The following is a 17918-nucleotide window of genomic DNA, read 5'->3' on the forward strand; positions in this document are numbered from 1 at the left end:
GCTCTACCATGTGCCCTGCTTCTTAGATGAGGTAGTTGCTTTATAATGTAGATTTATTTTTTCTTCTGTTTCCTCTATCTGTTGTTCTTAAGTCCTAGTCAAAGGTCTGATAATAACTTGTTAATACAAACATAATTGTTCTAGGATGTGTAACTGCCTTTCCCATTGAGAATGGATTTTTTAATATAGTCACAAGGAATGTATATGTGTGATACTTGGTCCCTACTCCTCCTTTCATGTCCATCTTTTTCTATTTGCACTGTTCTCTGTTAAAAAAAAAAAAAAAAAGAGAGAGAGAGAGGAGAGTGACTTTAGAGGACTGAACTCTGTACAATAGTTGGAAGCTACTTGGATTTTACAGTGATAGCCATCTAGAAGTTTTCTTTGATAAAAATGAATTCTGCAATGGCAAAAGAGTTATTCCAAAATCATTTTGGGGAATTACTGTTCAGGCTAACAGTGCAGAAACACTTACGCTACGTTTGTGTGAAGCTGTTTCTGAAATCTCTTATTATGTACCTGCAAGATTTACCCAGTTTTTCTAACATTATCCTGTTGCTTTTTAAGGACAACAGCACTCTTTGGTATGAAATTTAGTATTCACGTATTTTTTTAATAGGAAGTAAAGAGTGTCTGCTACAACTGAAATGGCATAGGGGCTTTGGACAGGAAATGTTGTGATTATAGACTACTGACAACTGATTTGATTGGGAACCTCTAGAGTAGAGCAACTTGAAGCAAATGCAATGCAAACTTTGTATTTTTTTTAGCAATTTTAGTCATGAAGCTCAAGTGTGATCTTTTTCCCTTTGGAAAATCATCTTCCTGGAGCTATGCAACTCTTGATTCTGCAGGAGCCCAAATTAACTTGTCTAGGCAGCAGAATGGATTGTCGAAACCTGCCAAACTGTGTCATTCTAGGGTTGCTATTGCTGCTGCTTGAACCTTACTGTATCTCTGCAACAGAAGATGCAACCTGAATCTGGCCATGCCTTGTATCTGCTCAGATCATGATGAATTTCTTGGCTCCTCTGTTCTATAACAGAAGGTGGGATTTAAGATGAAGGAAAAATGTGAGGATAAACTCAAAACATGTCTGTGATCCATCTTTGGACTTTGAGAGACAAGTAGGCAATAAGATCAGTCACAGCCAGATGCCAGGGCTCAAAAGTAAAAAATGTCAGGAATTCCTTCCCGTCAGCACTCCTGCTCTGGCATGACTTTCAAGCAGACTTCCTGGTTGTAGTAGTTGTTTTCATTTGCCCTGTCTTTTTTGAAGCAGGCTGTCACTGATTTTTTTTTTTTTTTTTTTTTTTTTTTTTTTTTTTTTTTTTAACAGTGGAACAAATGGCAAACTCACCACATCGTTAAAGCACGCTTGGCATTTTTGGCTGGAAATGGTTGTTGAGGGAGTGGAGAATTGAATAATCATTATAGTAACTGAGAGGAGTTCTGGGTGTTCCTGATGGTGTTTACAAATCTTATATTATGTACAGCTGGAGACACATTCCTGTATTGTTCTCTTTAAAAAGTATTAAAATGTTGAATACAAAATGTGTTGGAGTAGTTTTACCCAGTTCCTGGGGAAGCCACTGAGGGCTGGAACAGGCCCTAGGCCCTTCTCTGGTTTGGTTTCTTTGTTTGAAAATAAATCTGAGAGCTGACAAAGCTCTCCACAGTTGAGCTATGCTTAGCCAGAGACCTTGTGTTTGAGGAGCCTATGGTAATTCATGGTCTAACCTGCAGCTGAAATGGCATTGTGGAGACAGCTGCAACTTAGGTTTCTTGCCAGAATGTTCCTCCCCCATATATTTGCTCTTACCTGTTTTTATTTGCTGGTGTGAAGTTCTGTGGTCCTGAGTTGATGCCATCTTGAAAGGCGTATGCTGTTCTCTTTTGCTCCTCAGTGTCAGCTGCTTGATCTTTCTGCCTGAGAGAAACAAAGCCAAGGGGCATGCAATATTTACTTTGAACACTGATAAGGATTTATACCCACTTAAGTGAGATTGTGTTGGGGTGCAATGAACTGATCTACCTCATTGATTATGACCCTAATGATGGAGAGTCAAAGTCATTTAACAACCATATATTCCAGTGGTAGAACTGGAATATGATGGATGATGGATTTTATTATGGTTGAATGTACAAGATCATTAGTGTGACAGTAACTGTGATCATGTGGGAGTGCGGAGAGTGAATGAACTGACCCGTCAGCTTTGAGAGCTGATGGTGTTTTTTAAGTTGTAGGGAGATTCTTTCGCTGCAAAAGGAGTAATTGAGTATATGGAGGGAAGTGGGAAGAAAGAGTGCTGGAAGACAGCAGGATTGGGGTCTGTTGGATGTAAAGGATTTAGAGTCAAAGTAGATATCTAAATACTGTTGAGTAGTGATTGTAGTTTTGTGTCTCTTTGTGGTCATTTGGCTGCATCTGCCCTACATCTGCTCTTAAATGACCTAAGGTCTCACAAACATTCAGTAGCATAAGTTTTACTGAAGACTTGTTGCTTTTTGGCATTATTAAGCCACATCTCAAACACTTTCATTAAATCTGCATAAAGTTCTTCTGAGTTGCCACAAACCTGGCCAATCTTATCTTGAACTACTTTCTTGTCATCTTGTGCTTATCTTGTAGTCTAAACTGACAAGGTTTTTACTGTGAGGACACCTCCCTTTTTTTTTATTATCATGTTTGTGAAAAACATAAATAGTCTTTTTCTTTTTTCCTTACATCCTGTGCCTTAAAAGGGATTTTTATACGAACTTCAGTTACAGGAAGTGGGGTATGTCAGAGCTCAAAGTGATAACAAAAACTATAAGCAGATTAAACAAACCCCAAAAATGTTGAATTGGTTCTATGGTCATGACACAAAGTGAAAAAACAAAGTAGGATAATGCAATAAAATTTTGTAATGCTTCTTTCATGTGCCTGTCCTAAAAACTATCAGAGTCAGAATGATGGAACTGCATATAAATAATATGGAAGCTTATATGAAAGTATAAATGTGAATGGGAACACCACAGTTAGGTAGTAAATTATTGGTAATAAATGCTGTCTGACATTTTACTGAATATAGGTATTGTACAGAAATGCTCAGACCTGGAGGGCTACACTTTTTTTCTGTAATTCTCCTTAAAAAGAAAGAAAAAAGAAAGATGGCATACAACTTGTTTCTCTGCTTTTGCCTCTTTTCCCCTTAATCTCCTATCCTCTCTTTGTATTGGGGTCTTTTCCCTTTAATCTCCTATCCTCTCTTTGTATTGGGGTTTTACCAACTTAAAAATACTGTGAAAAGCACACCTCTAAATAACTGTATATTGCTTTCAAACTTACAGCTTGTCTCATCATTACCCTAATGTCTGTTTAAAGAAAAAGTGGCTTTGCCTGTATGCATTGACAAACTTGTGGGGAGAAAAAAATGAAATGCACTTCTTAGCAGTATTCTATTGTCTCTGAAGAAAGAGCTGTTAAAGTTTTTTTTGCCTACGTGGACACCTACACAGTGCTTGATAGCAGCTGCTAAAACAAACCAGCAGTGTTGTTACAGCATTCTGAATACCTTGGGTACTCAGGTGATTATGTGCTGTTATAAAAGCCCATCAACTGAGTGGAAGGAGAGTCGTGAAGTACAAGATAGTATGTAATATTTCAGAATCTAAATAGTATCAACTTTGGTGTAAAGTATTTTCTTTAGGCTTACTATTTCACTTACTCATATATTACATACTCATATAGTTATAATCATGAGTACACTCACTATAAACACATTATTTTAAAATACATTAAAGCTATCAGTGTTCTGGTCAAGCAGGTGAGGGTTAAGCTACATAAGAATTTGCTTTTTGCTTTGAATTTAAAGGGTTCAGCTTTAAAGTGTTTTCCTAAAAGCAGTGTAAAGTTCTACTTAGCCTGTTGTAATGTTGATTTCAGTAGATGTCAGATGGAGTTTGTAACAAATAGTACATAATGGATGAGAGAGAATGACTAGCAGAAAAGCTGTTTTTTGGACCATTGACTAGAATGTGTTTCTGTTTACGCTTCAAGTTTAGGGTGTGATACTCTAAGTTAAGGTGACCAGTAATGTTGCTAGTAGAGTGTGTGCATTTTTTTTAACCCTTTTGAGAGCTGAAATTAGCTAGTGAATATGTATATTGTTGACATTAAATATTTGTCAAAGAGGGCTGTATTGCATCACAGTAATTTTGAAGCAGAAACTGCTTTGAGGCTCTGTTTTTCTGGCTTAGAGATGTGTTTGATTTGTATGACAATGTCTTCTCCTGGAAGACTTTTTGGAACTTGTACCTTTGGCCTGTATCTCAAACATCACATTCAATTTAAACTTTTAATTCAACTAATATTCAATTCTATTGGTGACAAAACCATATTAATGACAATACTAGCAGTGTTCAAGTATCCATGTACCATAGTACCTTTGAGAAGCCTGGATGGATTTTTTGGAGAAGGCTATTGAGTAAATGCAGGCTAACTTCTGTGTAGTGTATGGTAGGTGTGATGTGAGGATTTCTGTGAATTTCATTCTGATTTCTTAGTGGGCGGTGGCATGAGGAGAATGAAGGAATGCAGTCTTTCTGTCCAGTGAAGCTTTGGTAATTACTGCTCTGCACACTTGAGCTTAAATGAGCCTAATATTTTCCATTTGACCTTCTAGAAACATGCAAAGGTTATGCACAAAAAGCTTGCTGATAATTCTTATTTAAAAAAAATTAATTGAGGGTCCAAATGAACTTCTTTTGCTGGCCTGCAGCTCTGCTAATTGGATTGGTTATTGCCCCTTAGCTGCTTGCCTCTGCCCTCAGTCTCTCTGCTGGTGGTACAGTTTGTGTGAGGTTTTCCTTAGCTAGTGTTGAGCCAAGTGAGGTGTTTGCTAACTCAACTGTTATTTAAACAGTTCAGCTGATGTCCTGGATGGGGCAGTTCCCAGCCTCTGCGTGGGTACCAAGGCAAGTGGCTTCAGGTAGTAGACAGCACTTGGAAGAGGATGAGAATGTATCTTTTCACTGCTGTTGAATCTCTCCTTGTGACTTAGTGTGTACAGTGATGTTTAGAGAGACTTGATCTCTTTTCAGCTAAGAGTTCAGTTGATTCATATATTTTAACTTTGTCTTTTTTACCACACCTTGATACATGTAAATGCTGTGCTATATGGAAGAGCTCTCCCTCTGAAAGCTTTAATTCTGCTTCTGTGGCCCTAAAAACCAGTTGTTGATATTTGTTGCTTTGCTCTGTTTTTTATCTGTTGACAGCATAGCATGGGGTTTCTGTGCTGCCATAGCCGTTGCATGAGTGTCCTTTGTAAATTGACTTCAGCTACAGATGAGTTAATCAGTTATTTTGTAGGTTCCAGTAGATTCAATATTTAACAAAGGGTGTGGTTTTACATAAGTGATTTTGTTGCTACACTGATTAGGGGAGGGGAGTTGGAAACACATTACTTCTAACAGTTTTAATGATGCACTTCTAGTACTTGACAACTGAGATGCACACATTTTCTTCCTGTTCACTGCTGACATGCAGCAACAATTATTATTTTTTTCCTTAGTATAAAGCCTTTGTAGAGCAAAACACTGAGGTTAGAGTGTCTGTTAAAATATATTCTCTGGCTTTGTTGCAGTCTCAGAAAACTCAAACAAGCACATATGATGATTTGCAGTTTGTGGTCATTACAATGAGATCAGTGGCTGCCAGTTCTGAATCAGTGTTCTGGTTTTTAGTATTGAAGAAAATTTAACTATTGGCCCAAATTAACAAGAAACATGAGATGTAGTAAGTTTTCAGTTACCTGCAGCCTTTCTTAAAGTGGATTGAATTGGAACATGTTTTGTGTTTTTTGTGTGCACATGTGTGCGTGTGTGTGTGAAAAGAGCCTTTCATGAAATGAAGGCCTCTTACTGTGGCAGCAGATTGGGTCACTTTCAAATGGCTCTCTATGGGTTTTAAGGTTTTCAAGCAAGGCTCCATCACACAGGAGAGTGAACCTGTTCTGAAAGTGGAGCAGGTGAACAACATCCGAGCAATGCAGCACCAGCCCATATCAGGTTGGACACAGGTGCCACGCTGCTGTCTTGGGATCATGGACTGTGCAAGTGCATCTGTGCTGTTGTTCTCAAGCTCTGCACTCTGTAGCTGGACCAGCTCACTCAGACCTAGTGTGCTATTTCCGCAGTGAGCAGTGTGATATTTCCTCAGTGAGCTGAGCTGACTCTGATAATAGAAGTGCTATTTTAGAAAGAGGGATGCTTCAGTTGGATTCTTGGCAGGACTGTGCTCCAGGGTATTGAAAGTGGACTCTAGAGCATAATGTAGCAGTTCAGCTGACTTGGACTAGTTATTAATTAAGGAAATTACTTAAATGGGTTGGGAACTCTTTGGATGTAAGAATACATTTTTCTCTTCTATTAATCAATCCTGCCTACCATGTAATGAGAAAAGAATTGCAAAGTGAACATCAACTTCCTGTAGACTCTGACTAGAAAAGAATCTTCCTGAAAACATTGTTCATTCATACATTTACTGTAAAGTATGTACTTAAAGTCCCACTGAGCTTGAAAAGGTACTTAGTGGCTTGAAGAGTAGGAGTGATTCTTGGAGAACAGTTTTTCTAGGATACTGTTTTCTTATCTGTAAACTAACCTATTCTTTAGCTTTCATTGGAAACTTTATAAACCTGGAAACCTTATTTGATTGCTTAATTTATTTTTATATACATGTATGTATATGTGTGTATGTATATACATTACATACACAAAATAATTTAGCAACCAGATACAGTTTTTACATATATACACATGTATATAAATATATATATATATGTATACACACACACATTATATACATAGCTACATAAAAAATATTTTGGATTGGGATAAAAGTTTTCTCTCTCTCTTGCCTCATGGATTCTAAAGAAGAAAAAAATTAATAAATCAAATGTAACATTTTATGCAACCTTTCTATATACTTCTTGTAGACCTGAAAAATGTAAATACTCAAATGCACTATAAATCTAAATTGAGCAAGCTCTTTACTAGACATCTTATCAGTGCAGGAAAATCCCTTTGTTGTTTTTGGAAGAGATATCCTTTCAGAGGTAGAAATGTGTAAACAGAAAATGAATCCAGTGGTATATAGATAATTGAGACAAGTTTATCTTTTTGGGATGGAGAAGTTTAACTGGAGATGTGTTTGTGTGGACATGGTAATTCTATCCTCTCTAACTGCTATATTTGTTCTTAAAAAGATTAACTCTGTTAAGCACAAACAAACCAAATTTCTCATACTTGTTTGTCAGAATGCGCTGATGGACAAGAAGCTGCTTGCAGCATGGCTATCCCTAAGCTGCATATAATCAGCTATATAATCATAGTGTGTAGACACTTTTTGTATAGTTGTATGGTGCCTTTGATTGTCTCTTCTTAGCCCAGAAAGCCAAAAGCCAGTAAGAAACTGTCTGTTTAGTTTAGGGAGCTCTTGACAGCACCCTAAACTGTTTCCAAGGTTTCTCATTTGCTTCCTGGTGTATAAAGGGTTAGAGGGCAGTGAGAAGTGTTTTGAAGGTAATGCGTTGTCCTGCAGCAGTTCCCAAAGCTGCAGAGTGCCAGTAGTTCTGGGCTCTGAGCCTCTGTCTGTGCTGCTGCCTGGTACCCAGTGCCCCCATGAGCCCTTACTGCTGTCTCTGCTGGCCACTCTGGGTCATCACTGGACACCCACTGCAAATCCTCAAGAAGCTGCGCTACGAAGAGTAGGAACAGCAGTACAGGAAGTTACGATGTGAGACTTGTGCACAAAGTACAGTGTTTAGGTGGCAGTGGAGCTGTATGTTTAGGTGGTGTAGCTGACGAGTAGCATGTACAGGAGTGGCTGTTGAGCATGTTTTGTGGTAACTGCGTTAATTCTGGAGTCACCGAGCAGTAGCTATTGGAAAACTTGTTTCTCACGCAGCCGGTTGACTCCAAATGAAGCCCAGGCTCCTCAGTATGTCCCCTCAGCAACAGAACATTACACACTGTTAAGGTGGCTTATATATATATTTCAAGTTGTAAACAACCAGCAAGAATAGCCATTCAGATGATTTATGGACCCAACCCATCCTTCCCGCCGGGAAGTGGGCTTGGTGAGGGAAGAGGAAGCCATGAGTCCTGTTCCTGCACTGTGGAATTTGTGAGCACTGTGACTTAGTGGCCAAGAGCAGGTGCAGGGCTCCCATGGAAACAAAAGTTCATTAGCGTTACATCCTAGCATGCAAAAACACAAATGTTAGGAAAAAGGTAGGTTAGAGCCAAGGATGTGCTGTGTGTTCTCTGTCCTAGATTCATCGTGACTTGTTTTATAAAGGTTTCCACAAATGGACAGGAACTTTTTTTCCAAAAGAAATCCAAAGCACTTGAAAGAAAAAAAAGGATGTTTACAGAAGACATAGGAGCCTTCTGTATTTTCTTTCTATCTCATGTCTTGTGCTACTGAAAATAAAGATGCCACAAGGAGCATTGCGTGAGCATGGTGCTGACTGCATGTCATGACTGAGTTTTAGACCTACAATTATAAAGTAAATAACATATTTCTGGAAAACTTTACTGTGCTGCAGAAGTTTTCTGGTGATTTATGTTTGAAATATTCACTCTAATATTTATACTGGAGGGAACTGAAAGTGTTGCCACTTCCCCTAGCACCCTGGAATAGAACAGGGTAACTTTGAAAAAGAGTAACTAAAACTGTGGAGACTCTTGAAAGGTGACACATTTTGTTATCTATAATTACTGTTGTTATTTCTCTTGCAGGATGAGTCAGTTGGTTAGTTACTGCCACACAGCCACATAAGTGCTATTTTAATACAACCAAATCTGTCAAGCACAGTATTACTGAAGCTCTTTGCATACTGGAAGTGCTTGGCATCAGAGCCTTCCGTGCAAGCATTAAGATGACATTTGTATGTTATCCATAGAGCTCTAATAGCTGTAATACTTGAAACAATGCATGTGCTTTTATTCCCACAATACCGAAGGCTGTACTATTACTTTACTGTTAATTCACTTTTAAAAAGCATGTTTTATGCTGACACAAACCTGCTGTGTGAAAGGTTTCAAAAGAGATGCTAGAAATTCTTTGTTATCCATCCAAAGTTGTTGTTGCTCTGGGTTTTCTGGGAGTAGGGGTTGAACTAATTACTAATTTCCATCAAAATAAAACAGTCACTTGAAACATTACTTTCTGTTTCAGCTCCTGTCACTGCCTTTTTAGCATCCTTCTCTTTAACATTGTCCTCTGAGCTCTTCTATGTGCTTGCAGAAGTTCCAGAATTGTTTGGTCTGCTAATTCAAAACATGTTTATTGGGCCAGTGAAAAATCCTGTCATGTTGTTGTGGTGAAATAAAACATTGTGAATAAAATTATAGGTTGTTAATGTCACAAAGCTTGAGAAGTGCTTAACTAGAAGCTTATTATAGCAGTGTTACAAAATGGAAGCCTACAGAGGTAACATAAAAAGCCTGCACGTTCCTTCTCTAGGAAGGAAAAGGTTCTTGGCTTTAGCATGACTGACAGGAGGAAGATTAAAGAGGAACTGTACATCTAGCTGTTCTCATCCTATAAGAAATCTTAAGTTGTTTTTTCACATCATTAAAACAAGCCTTTCTTTACAGGCTTGTCTGGATGGGTAGAAGTTCAGAGAAGGGTTAACTCAGGCCTACTTAGAATGAGGCTACAAGAAGGGAGGCAGTGAAAAAGTAGCCAATTTCCTCCTCACTGATTTGAGGCATTAAAGGGACTTGGAGAGCTCCCAGAACAAGAAGGCAAAGAAGAAATCGAAACCAATCGTATTCAACACTGCACTGCTTACAGAGGATTTTATAATTGAAGGATACTGCCTTTCACTTCCCTTATTGTTTGCAACTGTGAAATTTAATTTCATTTTGGACCTGGTGCTGACTTCATGTCTGCTGGGTCCAGGATAGAGAAGTGATCTTATGTGTTTATGAGCTCACCTTCAAATGACCGGATGCAGTTATTTGTTTTCTCCTTTTCCTGCTTTTTCTCACCTTCCTATTCCCTATTTTATGGTCCGAACTATTGACGTATAGTGTTTTCATATATTAATTATAATTCAAGTCTTCTAGAAGAACTGAGGTGGCATTTAAGCTGCAGTCCTCCTGAAAATTATTGAAGTGAGTGTTTCATGTAGACCCTTGCCTTGTTCTTCTCCAGGCTTTGTAATACGCAGGTGAGCACTAAAACATTTGATTTCTACTCACTGGGCTTTTACTTAGGCTTCACTCTACATTTTTTCCCCACTGTAGTTTCAGCTGGTCTGTTTGGCTGATCATTTTATCTTACATGATGATAAGAAGGCTAGGGCAGGCAGCCAGTTGCTGTTGAACTATAATAGAGCCAGTGGTATGTACAAAATTTCATTACTGCTGTCAACACCAGAGCGAATAGAAGAAAGCACATACTCTAGACAGAGAGCTGCTAAATAAATGGCCTATTGAATTCAGTAGTAGTAGGAATGAGACCATCTTCCCCTAATGAATGAAGTGGTTTATGGACAGAGTGCGAGTGTGTTGAACTCTTGAATTTGTTTAGAAAACTGAAAATCTGTAGCCTTCTTCTAAGATTACTTTTCCTACAACTACCACTTCTCTCTTGCTTATCAGTTCTGTGGTTAACACATGGATTTCACATCCAATACATTAGATTATGGCAGAGGCCCTAGCCTCACTTTTAAAAATTCAGTTTAAAAAATATTCATGTCATTCTAAAGCAAACTTCTTTGTGGATGGGTCCTGATGTGAAACTAATGTGTTAATAATTCTCTCTCTGTGTAGGTAAGAAATGTACTTTGTTTAAAAAAAGAACTTTGTTTTTAAAAAAAAGCCCACATTTCAAAAAAGCAGTGAATATTTTCAGTGTATATTCTTACTGAAATGTTGGATTTCTGAAGTAAAACTTGCTATTGGATGAAAGCAGTTTCACTAATGTGTGCTACCTAACTGATGCTGGTAAGAAAAGCTCAAGAGTTCAGGTTCTCTGCGAGCTCTTTGGTGAATTAATGTTTTCCTCTCATCCCCTCTAATGTCTGAATGCTGAAATTCTGGGAGTAATGGAGGCTCAGTGTTGCTTCAACTTCTCTCACTGACTGCACCATTCTTTATTGAGGAATGGCAAGAGTAAAAGTGTTTAACCAAAAAAATTCCTGAAACTTACTTAGTGCATTTGTGTATGGGCCTTATCTTTCAGTAGGCAGGGGCTATGTGTATGTGGGATGAAGCACTGGATCAGCAGAAGGGTAGTCTCTTAAGCAATGCAAATCAGTCTCATTAGGGCATGAAGAAAGAGTTTAGGTGCCATTCGTAATATATTTACCAGACGTGCATGGCCCCTCCTGCTAATTTTCATTCTGTGTTCCCTAGAACTGCCAAGATCTGTTTGTTTTGTGCTTGTAAATTGCTTGGCCCAGCAAGGTTTCGATTTGTATTTGCTGTTGCAAAATATGTCTGTTGTTTGTTCATAAATATGTTCATGTGAATCCTCGTTTTAATACTTTATTTCCCTTCCCTATTGCCTTTGCTCTGTTGTATGGTTCACAGAAAAGTTTGGATACAAATGTCTGGTTTAGCCCTGTGAATGTATGGTTGCCTTTATTCATGGAAACAAAAGGCTTTTGTGCAAATGTTTCAGGCTTCAGCTATGAAGAATTCTTAAAATAGAAAAACCCAAAGTAAGAACCAGAGAGGGTTAATAGAGAAATCTTATTTTGATTCCCCCCCCCCCCCCGCCTCGTGTCTGTCTGGTAAGTGACACAGTAAATTTTCCTGACAGAATATGCATAAAGAGATAAAAGCTGTGCTTAGAACAATTGCCTTGTAGCACAATACACCAACACAGTAAGACAGGGATGCTATTTGATTTGTTTGCTTTTGAAAAAAATATTTCTGCGTACAGCCCTTCTCTGGTTGTAATGCTTGTACTTCCATGTTGTTTATAATCTTCTCTTGCATTACTTTTTTGTGACTAGTGGAAATCTATACAGTTTAATATCCTAAAGTGGGTCATTTTGAATCATGTACACTTTGTAACTACAGCATTAAATTTTTTTTCTCAATTTGATTCCAAAGTTGACAAGAGAAATTGAAGGATGAGAGCCTGGATTTCCTCTTCTTGATCATGGTAAAAGCAGTTCAAAGGCCTTCTTCTAAAATAACTGATGTACCCTTACATTATTAAGCTTCTGCTTTATTATATTGTGATGCGTTTTGCTTTCAATTACTGCACAGTGGAAATTGCATACCTAGTCAGAGTTTGTAATTGTTGCGTTGGCATGGAGGTTTATCTGCAGATCTTGACTTTTATACTGAAATCTTGCATTACAATTTCATTTTTTTTTTAAATTCCAGTAGAAGATGTGGATGCTTACTTTGGCTGTTCAGGATTCATGTTCTGTCAAATGTGTAGAAAAGATGTTATTACAGACTTTTTACAGACTTTTTGCAAAGTTAATGTTAAATGCACAGGAAATTTGCCTGTGTCTTTCCTACTTCCTGTATATAGACTTTAATTTGTGAATGCTTTGAAAGCCTAGAAGTATTCTATTTTCATAAGGATAGCAAAGTGATGTATTCATCTGTGGGTGTATTAAATTTTTGAGGAAAGTATTAATTAGCTTTAAGTCTACTATTTTTTATTTATAGTCTTTAACTGTAAAAAGTTTGTTTTCCTGACTGGTTTGTCATTCACTCTGTAGCTGAATGTGTCAAAGTCTCTGAGGAAAACCAGTGCTTCCCTCCCCCTCAGATCCCAGCATGCAGTTCTTGTGTGGGTATTAGTGTGTACTTCCTCTACATCTTCATTTTCCTGTTTTTAAACAGTAAGCTTGGTCATGAGTGTTCAAACAGCCAAAAAAATTGCATGGAAAAAGCACAAGCTTGCTATGCCTTGGAAGACTGACACACAGACTTGTTATCCTCTGCTGGGTAAGTGCATGTTTAAATATATTTTCAAGGCCGTAATGGATAAGGGGATCTAACCATGCGGATCTGTTTGCATCTTCTATACCTGATGCAAACTGCTTTTATTAACTTGGTTCAAGTTTGCTCGAAAGACCTGTCAGGAAACAGTCCACAGGAGAGACTGTTCACAGTCTGTTTTTTGTGGCACTACTCCATTGCAAGCACTGTGCAAATTGTGGCTGCGTAACATCTACAAGATCCACTTGGTAATGTTTGTATTGTGAGTTTGCTTTCTACATACAAGATTTCTTTTTGCACGGTGGTTCTGCCTATTTCTTCATTTCCCTCTCCCACCCCTTACTAAGAATATGTTCTTAAACTACAAAAAAATGAGTAAGACAAGATTGGAAGTCTAAATGTCCCTACTTCTTTGAAATTGTACATTATATTGGTGATGTCAGTATTTTCTGGTATTTATTCTCTACAGTTCTATTTACCAAACTTCCTGAGACTATTGGATATACACACTTAACAGTTTCAGCACCCTCACAGTACAATGTATGATCATGATTGGATTTTTCTTTCGGCTTGAAACTGGGGAAGAGAGGTGTGTGTATGTATGTGTCTAATTTTGGATTGTCCTGGGAGCGATATTTCCTGTAATTTGGAAAGAATACTTTTGTGATTTGGAGAAGAAAAAATTGGAATGCTTCTCTTCCCCCCCCCCCCCCTTTTTTTTTTTTATTCCATTTCTTCCTACCCAGAGTAATTGAAATTTCATAGGCTCAATATTCCTCAGCTTCATGATGGCCAGGGCCAAATAAGCTAGATTGGCATGGTAAGCAGGATTTGAAGATTACAAATACTTGTGAATATGTTTTATAGACACAGTAATTGACAGATGGGGATTGATTATTTTGTGAATTGGTATCAGGGCTTCATTGCAGAACCTACTAATAGTAGATAATTTGATCTTTTTTTTTTCTTTACAAAGTTGGAGTCTGAATATGGGTTAGAGCAAGAAAACAATTCACTTAAGACTCAGAAGCAGAATTACTAATTTTAAATAACATAAAACGATGGGTCGAAATGCTGATCTTGCTTATGCTTGCTTCTAGTAACACTGAAGTGAATTTGGATGTATATACACTTTATACAGGATCAGAACTTTTCCTTTAAGGCCCAATCCAAACTCTGTCAAAGTTGACAAAAATGTCAGGAAAACTCATTACCATTAATGGATTTGCTTTTGTTAGTGACTTGCAATTTTCACTAAAGGTACAGGTCTAACAGAGATCTGATGTTCAGGATCTCTCGCATGCATTCAGCCTGCTCGCGAGATACAACTAAGTTTATTGACTCTCTTTTTATGAAGTTAGAGCTAGGAGAATGTCAGTATGCTTGGATTTTTTATTGTTGTTTGTTTTTTGTTTTTAATCAGAGCACTTGTTCAGAGGAAGAATTTGATATGTAGTGTATATGGTGTCATTTTGAGAACGATTTCTGGGATTATTTTCTTCTTCTTTGACAGGTGTTTGTTTTTAGGGGGCTTAAAAGTGGGAGAGGAAGTTAAGTTTTTTTATCCAGCCATGCAACTAATTTGTGAACAGTGTAGTTGTGAAACCTCTAAAATATTTGTCTGTGGAATAGCAGGAGGTGTATCCCTCTGAGTCTTTCCTTTTCAGTCCTTCAGGTGTTTTTAGTAGGTAAGTGTCAGTGGGTGTACGCAGCTAAGACTATGATGTTTGTTTGTATATGTGTGATTTATTGTAAACGTTTTCTGTTCTAATTGGGGACAGCTAACAGGTATAAATTTTTCTAGGTAAGTTGCAGCTACTTGCCTGTTCAAGTGCTTTATGATCAATTCTTAAGTCTTCTTTACATCTCTCTTAGCTGAGAGCTCCTTGATTTTTATTTTTTTTTTATTATTTTTTTAGAAAAATATGAGCCTTGACAGAAGTGCAGAAGTGTGTTTAAACCAGTGGCAGGGGTTTCTGTGAAATTAGATGCATTATAATATCCCTAACTTTTCATAAACTGTAGGACCGTAGATCTGCTTTTTGGGGACACTCCCATGCCATGGAAGTGCCTTAATGTTCTTCCAAGGAAAGTTCTGATCTACGTAAGAAAAGAGACATACACTTATTTGGCTATATGTTATTTAAAACCTTTCAAACCTTTCCAGCATAGCAGTATTTAGTTTTCTTCCCACTCCGACCCCCTTCTCCTTCTATTGCCTTGTTGTTCAGATGGATGTCACCGTGTTACTTGAGCCGATGTTTCTTACTGTAGTTTAAAAGAGTAGAAAAAGATGTCAGTTTTATGAAACCTTCTGAAAGAGGCTGTCCTTGTGGCACTGTTCCTATAAAACGTCAACTCTCGAAGGTAGGTAGTGCTTTGCAGTAGTTGAATAATCTTGGCATTTTAGGACTCCGCCACTGCTTGTTTATTATGCTAATTTTTCACGTACTAGTCACCAGAAGCAAAACAAATCAGTTCACATTGTATTGCAAGTTAATTGTTGTGCAGACCACCTCCCAGCTGATTAAAATTAGTCTTATTTTTTATAGCAATAGGAAATAATGACAGTGACATAGTGAGGCATTTTGCAGACTAGTAGTTTAACAATGTCTCTTGAAATTGTGTATTTAGCTTTTATTAGCGTTTCCTTCTAGCTTTGATAGCCTCGCTTTGAAAATCCCATGAACTATAAATTAAAACTATAAGACTATAAATTAAAAGCTTCCTTTCAAGTGGGAAGCAATTTATCTATATTCCTACAAGATATATGCACTGATAGCAGCTTGAAGTTATTTTGTCATGAGGCAAAAAGCTGTTATAATAATAATGTTTACGGTGTTGTTTATGTTATTGTAAGCACTTGAGAAGCCCTGAGTAGGTTAGTTTGCTTAGTAGAGTTGTGCTGAAGCACTGGTTTCAAATGTGCTTTTTGAAACAAATCTGGCTCTTTAAAAACACATAAAAATGTATATTTTGTTTTTGACAGCAGCAGATGATGAATCTATTTTGGAATAGCGTAGTTCTAGATGAAATGCACAAGAACAGATAGTTTTCTCTTTGCATAGTTGCCCTTTGAGTCTTCTGCAGGACTCTTTTTTTTCTTCTCCCCTCTTTCCTCCTAACTCTGTCTCCTCTTTCTATGTATAGTATCTTATTAAGTACATGTACTGAAAAAGTCTCATGGTACAGTAGTTTTTGTAAGTAGCAGGATTTTCGTGTGGGGGTTTGTTTACTTTTGGTTTTGTTTCTGTATGTTTTTTGTTTTTTGGAAATAGACTGTGCCCCTTTGCATTGTGTTGAATGCAAGTGTGTCTGACTCACTTTTGCCATGTGGAGAAACAGAGTTTTCTCTAGCTGGTGAATAATCTGATGTTGGTTCACTTTCATGCTTTCATTGAAATGTTCTGACCCTTAACTTGAGGGTGCCATATGCTTCCTGTTCTAGTCCCTTATGAATAGGACAGGAATTGGCAGGAATATGGTCTGCTATGTGACTTAATTTGTATGGCGTCTGGGTGGAGCGCATTGTAATCTTCCCTAGGCGAGCGACTGAGAAAATGAGTTACAGTAATTCCCTAGCTGATCCTTCCAGGGAGTAAAAAGTGCAGTTGTTTCACTGGGAAGGAGTTGTGTTGTAGTTTCAATACAGTTAGTATGTGCTGAGGTGAACATTCAGAAAACATTTGAACATTTTATCTGAACATTCAGAAAAGTAGCAAAGTAATTGATGAAAAGGAATTTTCTTTAAAAATTCTTAGATAGTTTGTGGCTGATGAGTTATGGTCTTTCTGGAGTGGAGTCAGGACTCCTCGCATCCCTCCATTTTATGTATTATAAATAATTGTAGGTGTATGCGTCCCTGTATTTTTTTTTTTTTTTTAATTTTGGTTTATCTTCTGAAAAAAAATCAACTATTGAAACTTAATTTTTTTGTGAATCTAAGCTGATTTGGTTGAGTAGGGGAAAGTCATTTTGAGTAATGTAGCTTTCATATGATAAATGAAATGAGTAGCTGGGGAATGCTTTGTGTCGCTTGAGAAAGATTAAATTTCTCAGAACAATTCATTCAATGGTAGCAATTCATTTTGTAAAGCTGACATTCTGCAGCTTTTTTTCACTTGTCTGCCCTGATCAAACTCAGCGTGCAGCAATATACACTAACAACTCTGTGATACTTGACAGTTAAAAGGGCATTTAGCATCGTTTGTACAGATGGAGCCAGGATGGTTGTAACCATCTTGCTAAATTTCACTAAAGCATGGATTTCATACTGCAGCTATGAAATACATCTCCTTTCTATTGAGATGAAGTATTGCCCAAACTTGCTTAACTGTTCTAGGTTTGATTTAACTTGAAATTGGCCTGAGACATACTAATTTCTAGTATTATAGACGCAGTGTTAAGTTTTATGCCTGGACTACAAAGTGGGCTGGGCAGATACTTGAATTGTGAATGTCTTAGAAAAAGATCATATATTTCCTGTTGTTCTACTAAACTACCTGAAACAGAGAATATGCCCACCTTCCTCCTCATCACACTCCCTTAATAAAAAGACGGCGTGTGCTGGCTAGACAGGCTTTGTACCTCATCTTGAGCATCTGACCTCTGAACAAACATTCAGGGCCACCTTCCTCAGGCAGAAACAGAGAATCGTGCTTTCTCTGATGGGTTGGTAATATAATGTAGCCTTTAATGCCCCCCCCCCCTTTTTTTTAAACTCAGTTATACCTTTCCCCTACTTGCATTGCAGAACTCAATCATTTTAAGCTTCAGATTATTTTAAAAGGTTCTTATCAGGTTTAGTATGTTGTAAAAAACTATTTTTTAAGCAATTCACAAAACACTTTGTACAGACCACTGAAACTAACTTTTACTTTAAGCTCAGTTATAATAAAATCAATATTTACTTGGCCTCTGTGACCATAGTCTTTTTATATATAAAG

The 17918-nt window shown here is 37.5% G+C and overlaps 1 protein-coding gene across 5 annotated transcripts in view; it reads left to right on the top strand.

The window, feature by feature from the left end:
• UTRN (utrophin) overlaps window positions 1-17918 on the top strand; it is a 405882-nt gene that overhangs the window by 24496 nt on the left and 363468 nt on the right. For 3 of the 5 annotated variants that reach the window (XM_062572340.1, XM_062572342.1, XM_062572345.1), the window contains exon 1: window positions 12877-12978. The exons of 1 other annotated variant lie outside the window; for it this stretch is intronic. In XM_062572340.1, coding sequence (XP_062428324.1) covers window positions 12885-12978 — 94 coding nt within the window. In that variant the 5' untranslated portion in view covers window positions 12877-12884. Of the gene's footprint in view, window positions 1-12876; window positions 12979-13541; window positions 13562-17918 lie in introns of those variants that run through there. One more of the 5 variants, XM_062572344.1, reaches the window with a different exon arrangement.

Source organism: Rhea pennata, chromosome 3 (assembly GCF_028389875.1).
Source record: "Rhea pennata isolate bPtePen1 chromosome 3, bPtePen1.pri, whole genome shotgun sequence".
In the NCBI taxonomy this organism is placed as follows: Eukaryota; Metazoa; Chordata; class Aves; order Rheiformes; family Rheidae; genus Rhea; species Rhea pennata.